The 17472-nt window shown below is 47.5% G+C and overlaps 2 protein-coding genes and 1 long non-coding RNA gene across 3 annotated transcripts; 2 read left to right on the top strand and 1 right to left on the bottom strand.

Moving 5' to 3' along the window:
* Positions 1–446: 446 nt before the first annotated feature.
* On the top strand, positions 447–7220 carry LOC142992880 (moesin-like). The gene is made up of 15 exons (XM_076143419.1): positions 447–473; positions 949–996; positions 1164–1247; positions 1335–1430; positions 1552–1674; positions 2580–2731; positions 2839–2922; positions 3003–3149; positions 3242–3338; positions 3931–4094; positions 4242–4372; positions 4549–4709; positions 4990–5082; positions 5383–5616; positions 7037–7220. The coding sequence occupies exons 1-15, from the start codon at positions 465–467 to the stop codon at positions 7199–7201; spliced, it is 1788 nt and encodes a 595-aa protein (XP_075999534.1). The 5' UTR covers positions 447–464; the 3' UTR covers positions 7202–7220.
* Positions 7221–7332: 112 nt separating this feature from the next.
* LOC142992881 (uncharacterized) lies at positions 7333–8546 on the bottom strand. Its single transcript, XR_012961082.1, has 3 exons — positions 8263–8546; positions 7787–7875; positions 7333–7416 (listed from the first exon to the last, which is right to left on the bottom strand). It is a non-coding gene; the product is annotated as an uncharacterized LOC142992881 (long non-coding RNA).
* A 167-nt stretch (positions 8547–8713) lies between these two features.
* On the top strand, positions 8714–17269 carry LOC142992879 (progesterone receptor-like). The gene is made up of 9 exons (XM_076143418.1): positions 8714–9740; positions 10657–10793; positions 11109–11225; positions 11915–12052; positions 12134–12343; positions 12800–12944; positions 13876–14006; positions 14152–14303; positions 15988–17269. Exons 1-9 carry the CDS (start codon positions 8869–8871, stop codon positions 16150–16152), a joined length of 2067 nt encoding a protein of 688 aa, XP_075999533.1. The 5' UTR covers positions 8714–8868; the 3' UTR covers positions 16153–17269.
* The last annotated feature ends 203 nt before the right edge of the window (positions 17270–17472 follow it).

The raw sequence follows: 17472 nt of genomic DNA, 5'->3' as shown, positions 1-17472 counted from the left end.
CTGTTGACCATATGTAAATCCAGGATCCCTTGCAGTCAAAGCTTATTTTGAGTGAAAGAACAAAACGGCAGCATTAATGAATATTCAGCACCTCCACTTCTGCTGCTGCTAAGTTAGATTTCAGTTTTCTCGTACAGAAACTTTTGGACACAAAGGTCACCCATGCAGGAGCGAACCTCTGTCACGTCACCTGACCGGTTTCAGAGTGAAGTGGTGTGCAGATTGAGGCTGCTGCAGTGAGACGCGTGGGTCCATGGCTTCCTCTGGATTAGCTCAAACACACAGGCCTTCATGGGAACAACACAAAGGCTCATTTTCATTCAGTCTAATCCTGGTCGGTATTACAAGCACTTTCATATGACTCTGGAGAGAAAACACTCCTGCAAGCGCCTCCGAAGAAGAGATTAGACCAAAGAAAGATATAGTGTGTATATCTATAGCAGATCTACTTTAAAAAGCTACAAATGTCAACTGTAAGTAGCAAATTTTCTCTCTTTCTCTGCTTTTGTGTTAGTTGTTAACGATTACTGCTCTTATGAGGTTTGTGTGAAAGCTGCGACCCCCACTTCTCTGCTTGGCGTATGTGAGGTGGCTTTACTCTGTTGCAGCTTGTCGCCTATTTTATAAGTTTTATTGCATTATTAATTTATTCATATTCATTAGTAGTAGTAGCAGTAGCAGTGGTGGTTAGATCCTGATTAATATAATTAGTATTATAGTATAGTATCAGTTCTTGCTCTTCAAATCTAAAAAAAGAGATTTCTGAGTGATGAAACACAAAAGGAAAACCACTAACTGCTTTGGTGTTTTGTTATTTCCTCAACTTTAAATGGGTGTCATTGTTTTGACCCTGTCCTTAACTGTTATGCAACATGGAATGATCCCTAGGCTCTCAGTTTTCCAAAGTCTAAAATCTATTGTGGGCTTCGTGTTTGTTCGTGATTGTAGTCCCCACCAACCTCTTGTGATTGGATGCTCCTGGTTGAACAGAAGAATGTAAGGAAAACCTTGTATTACTTTGTTTGTTTTTGCTGTGAAAGAACCGACAAAGTTATTAGAAAGTTGCTGGTGATCTTTGTCACTCAGCATTCTGCTCCACTCTCTCCATCGATCGGAACTCTTCCCACCCCCCTGTGTCTCAGGATGACTCTCTCCTTTGTCAGATCAATGTTCGAGTCACCACCATGGACGCCGAGCTGGAGTTTGCCATCCTGCCCAGCACCACAGGCAAACAGCTGTTCGACCAGGTACTGGTGCAGGTGACAACACACAGGCTCTTCACACAAACACACACACACACAACTTAGTGACCATGTGTTCACTGACCTGTTTAGATAGTGAAGACCATCGGGCTAAGGGAAACCTGGTTCTTCGGCCTTCAGTATCAGGACAGCAAAGGCTTCTCCACCTGGCTCAAACTGAACAAGAGGGTGAGGAGAAGGTTTTCCTGGTAACCTTGGTGATAAATAGATCTACTCATTACTTGGCTTTGTTGTAAGTCCACTTGCTTCTTTTGCTCTGGTTCTGTCGTCCCCTCCTCGTCCGTCCCAGGTGGCTGCGCAGGACGTGAAGAGGGACAACCCACTGCTGATTAAGTTCAGAGCCAAGTTTTACCCCGAGGACGTTGCTGAGGAACTGATCCAGGAGGCGACTCAGCGCCTCTTCTTCCTGCAGGTCAGACAAGTGTGTGTGTGTGTGTGTGTGTGTGTGTGAACGAGAGCACTCAGTGAGATTACAAATAGCATGATATCATCTGTTGGCTATCTTATGTCATTAAAAAGGCTTTTCATATGAGTTATACTAAAGAGGACAACAAGAGGAAGCATAACGATGTAAGTCATCATATTTAATCTCAGCTTGGTCACTCGTAGGCTGTGATGAACAAAGAAACTCAATCAAAGGCCCACAGAGAGACGCTGCAGCCACACTGGAAGCTGTGTGAGTTACACTCTGTGAAAGCTGCTGCCTGAGTGCTTAAAACAAAGGCACCAGTAAAGAGTGGGGGGGGGGGATACAGACCTGACTGGAGAGAACCCCCCACCCACACCACTCTACACACACGCAAACACACACGTCTGTGGATAAGCAGCAGCTGGACAGCATGCCGTGTATTATTTAGCAGACAAGTCGTCTTTTTCTCAGCTATTGATTCCTGCTGCTGCCTTATGACGTTATGACACAAAATGAGGTTGATCATGTTTTTTTCCAAATTGGAGCTGATATTCTACTACGAAAATCATTTTACAATTCAACTGTTTTAGACACAATTGGCAGAAAGTCTGCTCAGAGCTCATGTGAGGCAGGAGATCCAAAGAAACCGAGGGGGGGGGGGGAGTCAGATTCTATGTCAGGTTAAGAGATTATTGACAAAATAATCACTGGTATCGTTATAGCGCCACCATCAGGTCGACTGATGGTTCTTTTTTGCATAAGGAGTGCAAATGTGCCCAAACAACAGTGGTCACAACAGACTAACATATTCATGAGAATGAGCCACACACACTCAGCGAAAAATCATAGAGAAACACATTGTAAAGTAAAATTCCTGTTTGGTATTTTGTCTTCTTTCCTCCCTTTAGGTGAAAGAAGGCATCCTAAACGATGATATCTACTGTCCCCCAGAGACCGCAGTGCTGCTGGCCTCTTATGCCATCCAGGTTAAACACGGAGACTACAGGAAGGACTACCATGTCCCCGGCTACCTTTCAAAGGAGAAGCTGCTGCCTCAGAGGTATAAATTGAGCGCTATGGGACGTTTTATAGGGTTAACCAAATTTCATCTCATTTTCATTTACAGTGATCTGAATCCTGATGTGTCTTTCTTTCTGATCATACTAGGGTGCTGGAGCAGCACAAGCTGAATAAGACAGAATGGGAGGAAAGAATCCAGGTGTGGCACGCAGAACACAAGGGCATGCTGAGGTAACACAGCCATAACACACACAGACCCTACACACTACTCTGTCAACGTTACACCTCATTAAAGTGAATCAATGCCACAGAGAAGATGCCATGGTGGAGTACCTGAAGATAGCCCAGGACCTGGAGATGTACGGGGTCAACTACTTCAACATCAAGAACAAGAAGTCGTCCGAGCTGTGGTTGGGCGTAGACGCACTGGGCCTCAACATCTACGACAAGAAGGACAGGTAGGACACAGTCTGCTTAACTGGTGACTATTGTATCTGTTCTCTGACTTCTCCTATGTGATCCTGTAAACCGTATCATCTTCATCCTCCAGGATGACTCCAAAGATCGGCTTCCCCTGGAGCGAGATCAGAAACATTTCCTTCAACGACAAGAAGTTTGTCATCAAATCAATCGACAGGAAGGCTCCGGTACGCTGAAGCGCCGTTAGCCATCAGAGACTGACATCACAAAGACTGAACATCTCTTCGTTTAAACTCAAAATGAAATATTTACTGAAGATTCCCACGTGCGCAATCATCAAAACAGAGGAGAAGACGAGGATGTGAGACGCTGTAGTGTAACATGCTGATTCAGAACCTCAACAGTCAGAATAATGAGTCTTCATTTCACAATATTTATGCATGTGGCGCCCACTTGTCTGTGTGTTGATTCCCTTTATGCCTTTTTCAAAGCCTTTTTGTTTCATATACATATCATCATCAAACACACGCTGAGGCCGTAGCTCCCACTGAAGACGCCAAGGTCAAATCCCTCATTAGCTTTTTTGCAAATACAGGAGTTTTAACAACCTGAGGTGAACGTGTCAGTAAGCCACACTTAGACTCCTTTTATTTACATTTGATAGCATTTTAATCACCACACAGGGAAATCTGGACTCCTTTACCTATGTTAACATGTTTCTGATCAAATTGTTACGAACACAAAGGAGACGGCCTACAGCCTGGAGCGCTACGTTGTCATTAAAGCCCAGCTTGGTGATTTTCCATTGCTATTTTACAGGATTTCATCTTCTACGCTCCCCGTCTCCGCATCAACAAACGCATCCTGGCGCTGTGTATGGGGAACCACGACCTGTACATGCGGCGGCGTAAACCGGACACCATTGAGGTGCAGCAGATGAAGGCCCAGGCCAGGGAGGAGAAGAACAAAAGGCAGATGGAGAAGTGAGGAGGAAGAACATAATGGATGCCTTTTCCCTCTTTTCTCTTTTTTTGACAGTTTACAGCCTGTGCTTTCTGCTTTAGCAAAGTTTCACGAGAACTGTCTGGAGATGTGGGGGGATGTGTATTTATGCTCAGTTCTCCTGACAGGGCCCTGCTCGAGAGTGAGAAAAAAAAGCGAGAAAACGCTGAGAAGGAAACAGAGAAGATTGCTCGTGAGACCATGGAGCTGATGGAGAGATTGAGGCAGATTGAGGAGCAGACAAAGAGAGCTCAGGATGGTCTGACAACTTCCTGAATACAAATGTGTCTCAATGCCAGCTTTGTCCAATCCACAACATAAAATGCTTCGGCATATTGAAATATGTCCGATTTCAGCATCCGCACAAACATAACATGATGCGGTTCTCCTGCGGACATGTCTGTGTGTGTGTGTGTCTGTGTGTGCGGGGTGCAGAGCTGGAGGAGCAGACTCGAAGGGCTCTTGAGCTGGAGAGGGAGAGAACAATCGCCCAGGAGGAGGCTGAGCGTCTGGACAAGGACCGGGAAGCAGCGGTGGAGGCGAAAGCGGCACTGCTGCAGCAATCTCAGTCCCAGATGAAGAACCAGGAGAGTCTGGTACACGAGCAGCGAACCCCTGACGACTGGGTTTGACTCATTTATAATTCTATACAGCTTACAGGTCACGTTCAGCCTCTATATGATGGTATGCTGCAGATGTGCGATGCTTTTAGGGTGGAGTTTTCCTTCTGCAGAGATAGATTTTGATATTTAATTTGTTTAAGTGAGATGAGTTTGTACCTGGGTCATGATGCTGCGTATGAGGATCCAGAGCCCATTGACCTCAGATCAGGTACGCTCTTAACTCGTTCTCCCTTATTTGTGTGCATGTGTGCAGGCCACTGAGCTGGATGAGCTTACCGCTAAGATCTCACAGCTGGAGGACGCCAAGAAGAAAAAGGACCAGGAGGCAAACCGGTGGCAGGAAAGGGTGAGAATTAGTGAAAATCTATGAAAGAGTGAGAGGATGAATTAAACATGAGCAAGGCGAGCTGCCACGCACTGTGAGATCTTGGCCGAATGAGAAGTTGCGACAAGAGAGCAGCATATTTTATAACAGTGCCTGGTTTTTAGTCTGTGGCACTTTCGTCAGGTTACTAAAACCATTAAATTCACTCAGGGGTAAAGATCTATTGATATGAGGAGATATGAGGCATCAATATTCATCATATTCTATACTTTAAAAACACAACAACAACAATAGGAGGTCTAATCCCAGCGTTGTTGACAGGCGATGGTGGTAGAAGCTGATTTGGAGCAAACCAAAGAGGAGCTGAAGACTAAACTCTTGGGTGTCCACATCCAGGCCTCGGTGCACCCACACATGCACGAGCACGACGAGACGGACGAGAGCAGCGCCGAGGCCAGCGCCGAGCTGACCGCGCCCGATACCGTGCGAGATCGCAGCGAGGAGGAGAGGATGACCGAGGCCCAGAAGAACCAGAGGCTGCAGAACAACCTCAAGGTCAGCTTCAGGAGACAGATAAAGTGGCCTGTTTAACAGATCCCTCTATGCAAGTGTTCTGTTCTATCGTTCCCCTTCAAGGGAAGAGGATATATAGTTTATTGTGCTGAACGAATATACGAGCGCTAAGAGGACATAAGAGTGTATAACAGTGCTTACTGCACAGAGTCACATCCAAGAATAACAGATAAAACTAACTGCTAAACTAATAAATCACAAAGAGCAGCACAGTGGCTACAAAGCTACTGTGGGCGATTAGACAGATGCAGAATCCAACACACACACACACACATTCCCTATACCTGCAAATCCCATTCATGGTGAGGGGGCAGGACATATAGACTCACATAAAGACTCACGCACTCATTCACATTCACATATACAGGCAGTTAAGAGATTCCACACTGGGAGCCACTCAGATCCACTCAGATCCACTCTGAGCCCCCCAGGGGACAAGGTGACTTGAAATGGCACTGAACTTGTCAGGTTAGAAGTCAAGCACAGTGTTATATCTGTATGTAGTTATATTTAGAGTACAAGTATGAGGAACACTTCACACTTGGACGATGGATTACACCGATAAGACACAACAAATACGAGTAAAAGTGCAAAAGTCCGAAATGTTACTTAAAGCCAAGATAAAAAGAGCAAACAGCTGCAGATCCTCTATCAGCTGCCAGATGAAGCTCCAAGTCCCATTTTGCTTATCTATGCACAGTTTTTTTTGGAGATAACAGTTTTGATTGCGCAAGATTTGATTACATGGCTTGAGTGACAGGTGCCTCAGCCTATCACAATGAGCCACATTGGTTGCCGCTCTCCTCCGCTGCTCCACTGATGGGGCCAAAAATTGGTTCTTTGGCATGGGCAGCTGTCAAGATGGTGGCGATGTTACCATGATGGCAAACACAAATCCAGGCTTCCGACGTCCCTGAGGGAAGCTGAAATTAAAGTCGCAGATGCTTCTGATGAGTGGACTGTGTCAAAGCAGGGATTTCATTTGTTGTGGTGTATCATTTTTACATTTGTAGGTTTGGTGCATTTTGCCACAACTGCCAGGCGTTTGAAACATTGCAGATATGTTACTGTCGTCTTTTTCAGTCAAGGTTTTGATAAAGAAATCAAAAAATCTCATTCCAACCTGATCCTATTACATCTAAAATCAATTTGGTCTCATTGCCAAAGCAAGATATTATGTTGAAGAGAAGAGGCGACACAAAGATGAATGTAATAACGATGGACAAAGGAGTGTTTTCAGACGGGGATGGAGGGCAGCACAGGGGGGTGTGGGGAGCCGGGTGAGCCTGTAAATAGCTTCTTAAAGAGCCTCCAGTAACAGGGTTTCATTGGCTGTGTGTGTGTGTGTGTGTGTGTGTGTGTGTGTGTGTGTGTGTGTGTGTGTGTTCACGTTCCCCCTCAGGTCCTAAGCACTGAGCTGGCCGGGACCGTGGACGAGAGCAAGAAGACCCCCAACGACCTGATCCACGCCGAGAACGTGAAGGCGGGCCGAGACAAATACAAGACGCTGCGTCAGATTCGCCAGGGCAACACCAAACAAAGAATAGATGAGTTTGAGTCCATGTGAGACATACTGCATTAGCCGCTGTGAGCCTGGGAGCAGGACGGGGACAGAGGATGAGAGAGCTTTAGCAGTGTAGGTGCAGATTATAACGTAGCTGATAAAAATAAATATATAAGAATAACAAGCTGAACATGATGTGCTGTCATGAGCAGGCTTCAGACATGGTGATCATGACTCTCTCATGCCTTTTGTGTCCGGGAGTTTTAGTGCCATTTCATCTGGAAGAGGACGAAATATTGTTAAATTTCAGGAGATTCTTCCACAATATCAAATATGTTGTATCAGGGATCATCAACCGCTGTTCATGAAGCATCCCTGCTGTCTTGCTTGCTTTCAAATGTGCCAAACATCATCTGTCAATCATATTATTCCAATATGCCACCTAATGATATGTGCATTGTATTCTTCTACCTTAACGTTCAATCATTTAGTTTCTCTTCTCTCCGAAATAAAACAAAACCCTGACATTCTCAGTTTCTGATGTGAGCTCAGATGTCACCTCAGTCACCTTTGGGCTCGGTGGGACAAACGCTGTTGCAGAATTAGTCATGAAAAAGTCATAATGATGACGATCAAACCAATTATCACCTCAAAAAAGCTTTGTGTATCCCTTGCGAGAAAGTAATCAGCTGATTTGTTTGTGATTCTGTGTCTTCAGGCAATCACAAACTTCATGCCTGATAGACAGAGAGAACATAGTTCTGTTAATCATCTCCATTTGCACCTTAAAAGAATGTGGGTGAGAGTGTGAGGTTTAAACAAATACACACATTTAAGATGAGAGAGAGATTCCTTATGATATTGATAAAATCAATTAAGACCAAAATCATCGGGTTAATAGTCTAATAAAAAGCTAATTGTTATATGTTGTTAGTTAAATTGTAAAATAGTTTATAGAAAAATATTCTTTAAATTAATCTTGGAAATATAAATGTAAATAAATACATATACAGTTTATAGACACAGATTGGCCGCATTTAATATGATAACATACTGTCTTAAATCGTCAACTATGTGTCTGTGAGCTCGGCTGGATGTGTGTGTGTGTATGTGTGTGATTTCACCTGTGTGCGTTTCGGCTCCATGCAGCCAAATAGTAAAAAATAAATACATTAAAAATGTCAAAATTCAAGTTCTCGGCGTCGCTTCCTTGAAGTTGTGAAGTGAGTCAGAGTGAAGGAGTGAGTCCAGTTCGCGGTGCCGCTGTGGTTCTGATGGTCTTTATGGTGAAGGGCAGTAAAGTGTCCGTCCGGCTCTTTTCTCGCGAGACTGTGTTCACGCAGCAGCGCTCAGGAGGCGCGGCTGAGGGATTTACCACCGAGACAACTTTGCACTTTGGGTTCCTGTCTGTGCGTAAACCGGCCTGCGCACCCAAACTCCTGCCCGCAGTCTGCTTGCGTCACGGGCCACTGATGAGGTCTTGCTCACGTCAGGCGCAAACCTGCTGAACCGCCGCTTACTTTGCGAAAGTTCGCCAGCGCTTCATTTCACGGATGAGCTCGGCGGGACGTCCCTGCCTCGCACAGCGCGCCACGGACGGCTGATCTACTCCGGTCTCTTCTCACACTTATGCCCGCAGGCTCGGCTGGAGGCGTTTTCTCGCCTGGAAAGTGTTTTGTTTTTTGTCCCGCTAAGCAGCTTTGGAGGAAAGTGCGCCGCGCCGCCAGCTGATGGCCTTTCACACGACCTTGTCCGATTTAGAAGAAACCTCTAACTCTTTAATTATGAATGAATCAGACAGGCTGGACCCCATGGACGCGTGTGCGTGTCCCAGCACAGTGGAGCTGAGCAAAGCGGTGTCCGTGTCCTTGGGTCTGGATCTGGGTTCTTCCCCGCAGAACGGCTCAAACCAGTGCGTAACGAGCGCCTTTCCAGACTGTGTCCCCACTTTGGGACACAGCGCCGTCGGAGCGGCAGGAAACGTGACTTCGGGAGGGAGCAGATCTCTGCAGAACGACAAGACCCCCAAAGACGAGGACCTGGGGGAAGTGTGCATGGACATACACCACCTGAGCTGCATGGACCTCCTCAGATCGAGCGACATGGAGAGCGCCAGAACCGTGACGCACAGCCCGGCGATCACCCGGTACGTCTACAAGGAAGCCAATTTATATATGAATTCCACGGATGAGGCGCCCGCGTCCTCTCAGGTGGACGAGATGGTGACCGGGAAGCCGCCGCCGCACGCCTCCACATACTCTGCGAACCAGAACCGATTCCGAAACGCGGCGGGCGTGTGGTGCGTAACCGAGCGCACATACGGGAGTCGGTCTGAACCGGACAGCTGCGGATCCGGGGGAGCGAATCTGTTGTGTAAATATTGTGACTGTGGGAAAAGCTCCGGCGGATCCAGACAACAGTGTCATTGTGTTTGGTACAATAACGGCGAGAACGGTGGCAAAGGGCTCATGCGTGCAGCCATGGCACAGAGCTTTGGCCAAGTGGAAAGTTACCAAGGCGCTCCTCCCCAAGGACAGGCCAGCTACCCCACCATCAAGACCGAGCCGGCTGGCTGGCTGGACTGCACGGAGAGGGCTTTCAGGTAATCACACCATCTCTGAAGATAAATGATATGATCGTATCCATGTATTAGTGAGCAGAGGGGACACACACACACACACACACACACACACACTCCTGTTTGCTTTGGCTATAAAAGGAGAAGGGAAACATCAACATTAGTCCATCTGTCTTTATATTTACCTTGGCTTAAATACTTCTTCTCCAGTCTTACTTTTTCAAACTTCAGGAACTTTTTAGAGTTTTATTCAAACACTTGTGTCCTTTTCCTTTAAATCACTTCGATCTGATGTGTGAGTCTGATCGTTCACATCCAAGCAAATCACTTCAGTTTCCAAAAATTGATGTTTCTTGGACTTCACAAATCAACAGACCGCAACCGAACAAATGTTTGGATAATTTGCAAAAACACTTTTTGACCCCGCACAGGGAAACGCTGCACGGTTTGGGATTGATGATTGAATATGTGGAATATCTGACCTCCCGTGACCCCCGGCCGGTCCAGCTCCGGCCTTTGAGTGTTCCGCTATTCTGTCGCATTCCCAAAACGTGTTTATCCCTGCTGTGACCGATAACATGTGGGCAGCAGGAGTTAATATTTGTCAGGATAAACAACAGCAGCACATGCGGCTCAGTCTGGACTTTGAATGGGAGAAAAGCTGCTGGATCCTAAAAATCAATGAAATCAAGTTATTCTGACTGCACAAATGCCCATCAGATGACATCCTGAGTTGGGATATGATCAATAAGGACACGATAAATAAAATTGCATTAAGGGAATTCATTTTAAATATCATAACTAATGACTCTTCTGTTATTCTGCTTATTCTGATGTTAGCAGCTGAAGGTTTTCTATGTCACACTTTACAGTATATTGTATCTTATATTGTACTTATTAATGTGTGTGTGTGTGTGTGTGTGTATCCGTGTGTGTCCAGGCATGAGGATCTGTTTCCAGGTGTGTATCTGTCAGACCGGAGGGTGTGTCAGGTGTGCGGCGACGATGCTTCAGGTTGTCACTATGGAGCCGTCACCTGTGGCAGCTGCAAAGTGTTCTTTAAGAGGGCCGCTGCAGGTGGGCATGACACACACACACACACACTCACACACACACATACACCAGCACAAACTTACACCAGCACACACACATTCACACACACGCAATTACGGGCCCACTGATTTAATTACACTCACTGGCTCACTCAGGCCGGCAGGGCGAAATGACCTGAAGGTATGAGGGCGAGATATTTATCAGTTAACACCCACACACACACGCACGCATCGCTGTGAGTGAAAGCCTAGTATTTGCTGGAGTAGCTCTTTCATCCTTCTTTGTTTGTGTGTGTCTGTGTGTGTCTGTGTGTGTCTGTGTGTGTGTGTCTCTCCGCAGGTAAGCAGAACCATCTGTGTGCCAGCCGGAACGACTGCACCATCGACAAACTGAGGCGGAAGAACTGTGCCTCCTGTCGCTTAAAGAGATGCTTCATGTCAGGAATGAGTCTGAAAGGTGAGAGAGTGAGAGAGAGAGAGAGGGGGGGGGGGGGGGGGGGGGAGAGAGAGAGAGGGGGGGGGAGGGCGAGAGAGTGAGAGAGAGGGGGGAGGGTGGGGAGAGAGAGAGAGAGAGAGAGAGAGAAAGGGTTGTGTGTGTGGGCAACCTTTATATGATTTATAGTCAGATACCTTTAATGCATTAGATAAAAACTTAATAATGATGTGTTTCAGCTGTTTTAAAGGTCAAGCGAGCAGTGAAACGAACTGTGTGTGTGTGTGTGTGTGTGTGTGTGTGTGTGTGTGTGTGTGTGTGTGTGACATCTACACAAGCAGTTTGTCTTTGATTCTATTCTGCGTCTATTCTATCGTTTTTTTCTAGCGACAAAATTGAGCCGTTGTTGCGCTCACAGCACCACAGAAGAAGAAGAATAAGCCACAAGTTTTTTTAAGTTTGAGAAAGGAAATTATGACAAAATGGAAAAGAAGATAAAAAAAGACACAAGGATTAAACTTGTGTCTGACTTGGTTCTTCTTGTTAAGTTTGTGACATCTGAATCAATACTGTAGTAAGACGAGGAGGAGGAGGAGGAGGAGCTCCCCAAAGCCCTGAATGGCCTCTGACGCACGATCACACCTGGTAACCATCAGACGACACAAACTCTCCGTGGAAGCTTCATCTGCTTTCATCTTTGTTGATTTGTGAAGGTCGTCGACTGAAGGGAGCCGGGCACCCGAGGAGCGGAGAGGAGGAGCAGCCTATGATGTCCTGGGAATCTGGAGAGAGAGGCGAGCGGGCCGGGAGGAGCGAGGCGGAGCACGGGAGCGCCGCCATTCGGGCTCAAAGTGAGGATCGGCGACTCCAAACCAAATCCCTGGTGTCAGTGTGCCAGTAGGTCAGCGTCTCACTCTGTCTCTCTCCCTCAGCCTCGTCCGGGACCATGATGCTCGGTCCTCCTCCCAGCATGCGCTCCTGCCTGTCCCTGCTCAGCGTCCTGCAGGCCATCGAGCCGTCGGTGGTCAACGCCGGGCACGACCCCGCCCAGCCGGACAGCCCCGCCAGCCTGCTGACCAGCCTGAACGAGCTGGGGGAGAGACAGCTGGTGACGGTGGTGCGCTGGGCCAAGGCCATACCAGGTAAACAGAGGGACGCAGGTGGAGCTTCTTCCCTTCCCTTCAAGGCCGCTCCGGCTCAATTGCTATTTTTGTCGCTCCGGGTCAAGTGTGATCTAGATAAACACTACAAGGTCTGAAGGGAGAATGGAACACACACACACACACACACACAGGGAACATTCCTCCTGCTGTAATGAATTTGAGCAGTTAGTAATCATGGGTTAAAGCCTGAGCCCAGGTGAACTGACTGACCCAGTCTATCTTATATTAGAGCAGCTATATGAAGGCACCTGTTCACATATTCACCACTAGAGGGCGGTGTGATCTCATCTAGAGTGGCCCGGGCCTATAGCCGTCCTGTGTGATGTGTAGGTTGGGGTCATATTAAGTCACACACCTCCTCATGCAGCTTGTGTGTGTGTGTGTGTGTGTGTGTGTGTGTGTGTGTGTGTGTGTGTGTGTGTGTGCGGTGGGCAGGTTTCCGTGATCTCCACGTGGACGACCAGATGACGGTGATCCAGCTGTCGTGGATGGGCGTCATGGTGTTCGCTCTGGGCTGGAGGTCCTACACGCTCACCAACAGCTCCATGCTCTACTTCGCCCCCGACCTGGTGTTCAACGAGTGAGTGGAGGAAACGTTTGGGTCCTAAAAAACAAGATGTTTGTTGAGGCCATTCAGTCGTGACCTCTGTCCTCTCACATACACACACACCTGGCCCTATGTTATCCTGGCCTGTCAATCATCCTTCCCAAATGCTAACTGATTAAACCTAGATGCCTTAGGTCCCTCGTCTTTTTGAAACTGTCGGTTCCTTAACTCTCTCCTGCTGTGTGTGTGCGTGTGTGTGTGAGAGCGTCTGAACATCACACTGTCCAACACGGCGAGCGTCACGTTCAGTCGCTGTGGCCTCTTCTCATTCTGTCAATGATTAAACTACACGACTGAGGGGGCTGGAAACAAACACTAATAGATTTTCGGACCTAGCAGAAGTTTACTGATATGCTAATGTGGAGCAAAACGTGGCTCCGTCACCGGGACACAAAGATCAATCAATGATGTCGTGGAGTTAAGCAGCAGCCAGCTTCACTTCCAGCTCCTCCGTTGTCCCGTTAAACCCACAGCTTGATCATAAAGACTTTCTTATCTAAACATGGAGTCCAGGGTGGCGGCTGGTGTTTTGCGTAGCATTAGCAAAACAGTCATCCTCCCTGCATTAGACCTGTGCGGCTCCGGCTGCCTGCTGCTGACCTGCATGGTAATGGAGCCGCCTGCCCTTGTTGCTGACCCTCATTTTCTCTGCCTCAGTGTCATTCTCCTTTTCCATTATCCGCCTCGCTCATTTTTCTCACCTCTGCTGCCTTTCTTCCTCTCTGCTCCGCTCTCGTTTCTGCTGCCATTAACAGTCTTTCCCTCGCCTTTCTCTCTCTCTCCCCCCGCCCCCGCCGGGCCCCTCTCCCTCTCCTGTACGCTCGCCTCCCTCTCCTCTCCCTTTTTTTTGTTTTGGGGCCAAACCTCATCTGTCTCTCTCCCTCTCTCTCCATCTGTCACCCAGCCAGCGGATGCAGGTGTCCAGCATGTACGACCACTGCGTGAGGATGAAGCTGCTGTCCCAACGCTTCTACGTGCTGAGGGTCACACCGGAGGAGTTCCTCTGCATGAAGGCCCTGGTCCTGTTCAGCATCAGTGAGTCCAATCCCGTGCTGAATGTCAACTCAGCAGAAGAAGCATGACAGTAATAGAGTTTAACCTCAGAACCCCCTGATCATTGATGGGATGGAAGGGGTTGACAGCTAACGTTAACGTTGTGTTCTGGTTTTTGCGGTCACAGTGCCGGTGGAGGGCCTGAAGAGCCAGCGTCATTTTGATGAACTGCGGACCTCCTACATTAAAGAGCTGGACCGCTTGGCCAGCAACCACGGGGAGACCACCCGTACGCAGAGAATGTTTCAGCTCACACAGCTGCTGGACTACCTCCAGCCGGTAATACACCCCACTCCACTTAACATACAAAAACACTCCTTACGCTGATCCTCCACAGGGAAGGGAATGTCACTTATTGCCACTGCGCCTCTTAAGGCAGGAAACAGATCAAAGTACACCTGACAAATAGTGAGCCGGGCGCGCAACAACACGGCGCTGAATTATGATGTGCTCAGTTGACGCAGGATCTTTAATCATTTGGCTCTAAGCTGATCTGTCAGCCATTAACGTTAACATTTAATCTAACACCAACAGACACACTCACGCACGCTTTGCTATCATCCTGTTTCAAAAAACTGTAAAAAGCTTCCGTGGTCTCGAGTGACAGCCCGGGACCGAGCTCCAGACGCTGCAGAATTTTTCCTACCACCAAACCAAAGATAAACACACACATCAGTAGATCAGACTTAATCCTGGCCGAGTTTCTCTGTGCCACTTTCCTCCTCCTGGAAGGGGAAAGTGGCTCAGTCGCCCCCTGGTGGTGTGGAAACATACAGCAAAGGGACAGACAGGCACAGATGCTTTCCAGATTAGAGTTTGATTCTGATCATGTTTGCATGGTTACAGATGGAACACAGACTCTGACTGTTGTCTCTGGTTGTTGCTGTAGTTGTCGGTTGTCTGTTATTCCCCCTAAAAATGAGGCTGATGTGGATTAGATTAGAATTCTTTGTAACAATCGGAGCGGCGAGGACAGTAGGGACGCACCCGCTAGAGGGCACCACCTTCAGCTCTCAATACCTCCACCAAGGAAGCTGTGTTTGTGTGTGTTTCTGCTTTTGGTTTAATCAGAATCACGTCTAAATGTTCTGAGGACGAAGCTTTTGGAACATTTTGGGGTTTTGGCTCCAGAAATCATTCCTTAACTTTGCAAAATCCAATGTTATTCCACATTTCTGTCATTTCTTTGCAAAACAATGTGAGTGAGGTGAAGTTTCCTCAGCATGCAGCTCAGACAGCTTCTGTGTGTCAGCATGGTGGCACTGTTGCCTCACAGTCCAGAGGTTACAGATTCCCCTCCTCCTCCTCCTCTCCATGAAGAAGAGGAGGAGGAGAATCTGTCAGAAAGAGCCTCGTTCCTCCACGGCGGAGGTATGCGCATCATCTCATTACTTTTCCGATTTTCCTAGGGGATTATAAAGGGTAGATCGGTGATGGAAACCATGTATGACAGAAGGTTCCCAGCTGATAGGAAACACCTGCTCAGATGTCACCGCCTGAGCTGCGGCCAGAAGTGCAGCGGGCTTAAAAGTTTCCACCCACAGAGCTGAGCAGCAGCACTCTCTGTCTCATGTCTTTCACTGTGGCTTTAGCCTTTAAAGCTCAGCCGTGTGTGTCTCCAAGCCACATTTTAGAACTTCTAATGCCTTTTGAGCTGGAGGGCAGCCAGGGATTGCCTTGATAGAGCCCTTTAGACTGGAGAACAGAGTTGATGAAGCCTTCACACTTCAGTCCTTCAGGCTTCAGAAAGTGCTGTGTGCGTGTGTGTGTGTGTGTGTGTGTGTGTGTGTGTGTGTGTGTGTGTGTGTGTGTGTGTGTGTGTGTCATTTTTAAATCACCTCCGCAGGCTCATAGTTAAAGACTTTGTTAAATTTATATGCTGAGCTCTTTGTAATGTATCATCTCTGTTATTTATAACCCGTCTCTCTCTCTCCCTCTCCCTCTCTCCCCCTCCCTCTCTCAGGTGGTGAGAAAGTTGCACCAGTTCACCTACGATCTCTTCATCCAGGCTCAGTCCCTGCAGACGCGGGTCAACTTCCCTGAGATGATCTCAGAGATAGTGAGCGTCCACGTGCCCAAGATCCTGACGGGCGTGGTCAAACCCATCCTGTTCCACAACCCGGCCTAGAGCCAGCCGAGCCCGGGCCCCCCGGTGTTTGTCCCCTCACTGTCACTTGAGCACTGCCGCCCGGTGCTCGGTCCGTTTCCGCTCAGCCGGGACGCTTACAGGCTTTAAGGCTGAGGTGAAAGAAGTGACGCCTGGTTGTTCCTACAGGGTGACAGCGGTGGAACTGTACATTCTTCTGCTCTATTGTAATCTAACGACACACACACACACACTCACTCTCTTGCTCTTCTTCCTCTCATTTCTCTCTTCATCACACATCTCACACACCCAATGATTCTCAAGCTAAACTGATTAAACACTCTGTAGCATGCATTCCTCTGTGTGTTCTCACCAACGGCCAGGTTGACACGGCAACTAGGTGGCGTCTCGTCCGGATGGAGGAACATCATCGGCTCACACCTGATGAGGGAGAATTCAATTTTTTCAAGCGCGTTTGGCGTTCTGCTTCTAGATATTTCTAAGACTACGATGGAGAGTTGATTTTCCTGTAGCTCACCTGTGCGTTTGTACTCATTGTTGGTTTGCCTTTGTTCACACTGAGCCTGGCTGCACCTGGGCTGAGGGGAAACCTGCTGACTGACACTTAATGAACTTCGGTATGTACTGCTGTCATCCAGAGGCGTAAAGGGAGATTTTTGACGGCTCTTATCCATAGAAATGCTTAGTCCACTAATAGTCATAGACAGGTTAATCGCTTGGAAAACACAAGTGATTGCTTCATCGAAATGTTACACAAATACACGGTAGATTTAAGACTAAGGAGACTTTAACAGAGTAAAGCCCACATGCAGTCAGAGCCGGTGGCCTGGTAGTCGACTGACTCTATGGGTAATGCCTTTTCTTTTTACATGTTGCTTGTTGTGGGGGTTGTAATACTTTATTTTGTAGTACATTTCCCCCCGGAGTAGACGTTTCATACTGTTGTAACTTTTCTACTGGTGTACTTTCTTAAAGTGTTCTTTGTAAGTGTTCCATTGTGTATTGTGTACTGATTGCAGCTGCAGCTTACGTCTGTTTGAAAAAAAGTTTAGTTTTTTTGCTAAACAAAAGCCAAGAATCTGCCCATATGTTGCATCATGTCAAGCTTAATGTGTAATAAATTGGATGCATGAGTGTATATTTGGTTAATAATGACTCTCATTGGAGCGTGGGATGATACGGGGATACACACACTTTCAGGGACTTCTGTGTCTCCTGGGATCATTTTGGAGAGAGATTGATTTTTTGTCTTTCCTTCCTTCTGGACACACACACACACACACACACTACGTACAATGCAGAGGGATGGACAAACATCCGTCAGGCAGGCTCTTTGTAAAG

Source organism: Genypterus blacodes, unplaced genomic scaffold (genome assembly GCF_046128005.1).
Source record: "Genypterus blacodes isolate CSIRO-AG114 ecotype Tasmania unplaced genomic scaffold, CSIRO-AGI_Gbla_v1 ptg000024l_1, whole genome shotgun sequence".
NCBI classification, from domain to species: domain Eukaryota; kingdom Metazoa; phylum Chordata; class Actinopteri; order Ophidiiformes; family Ophidiidae; genus Genypterus; species Genypterus blacodes.
This window is presented reverse-complemented; position numbering and strand designations above follow the sequence as displayed.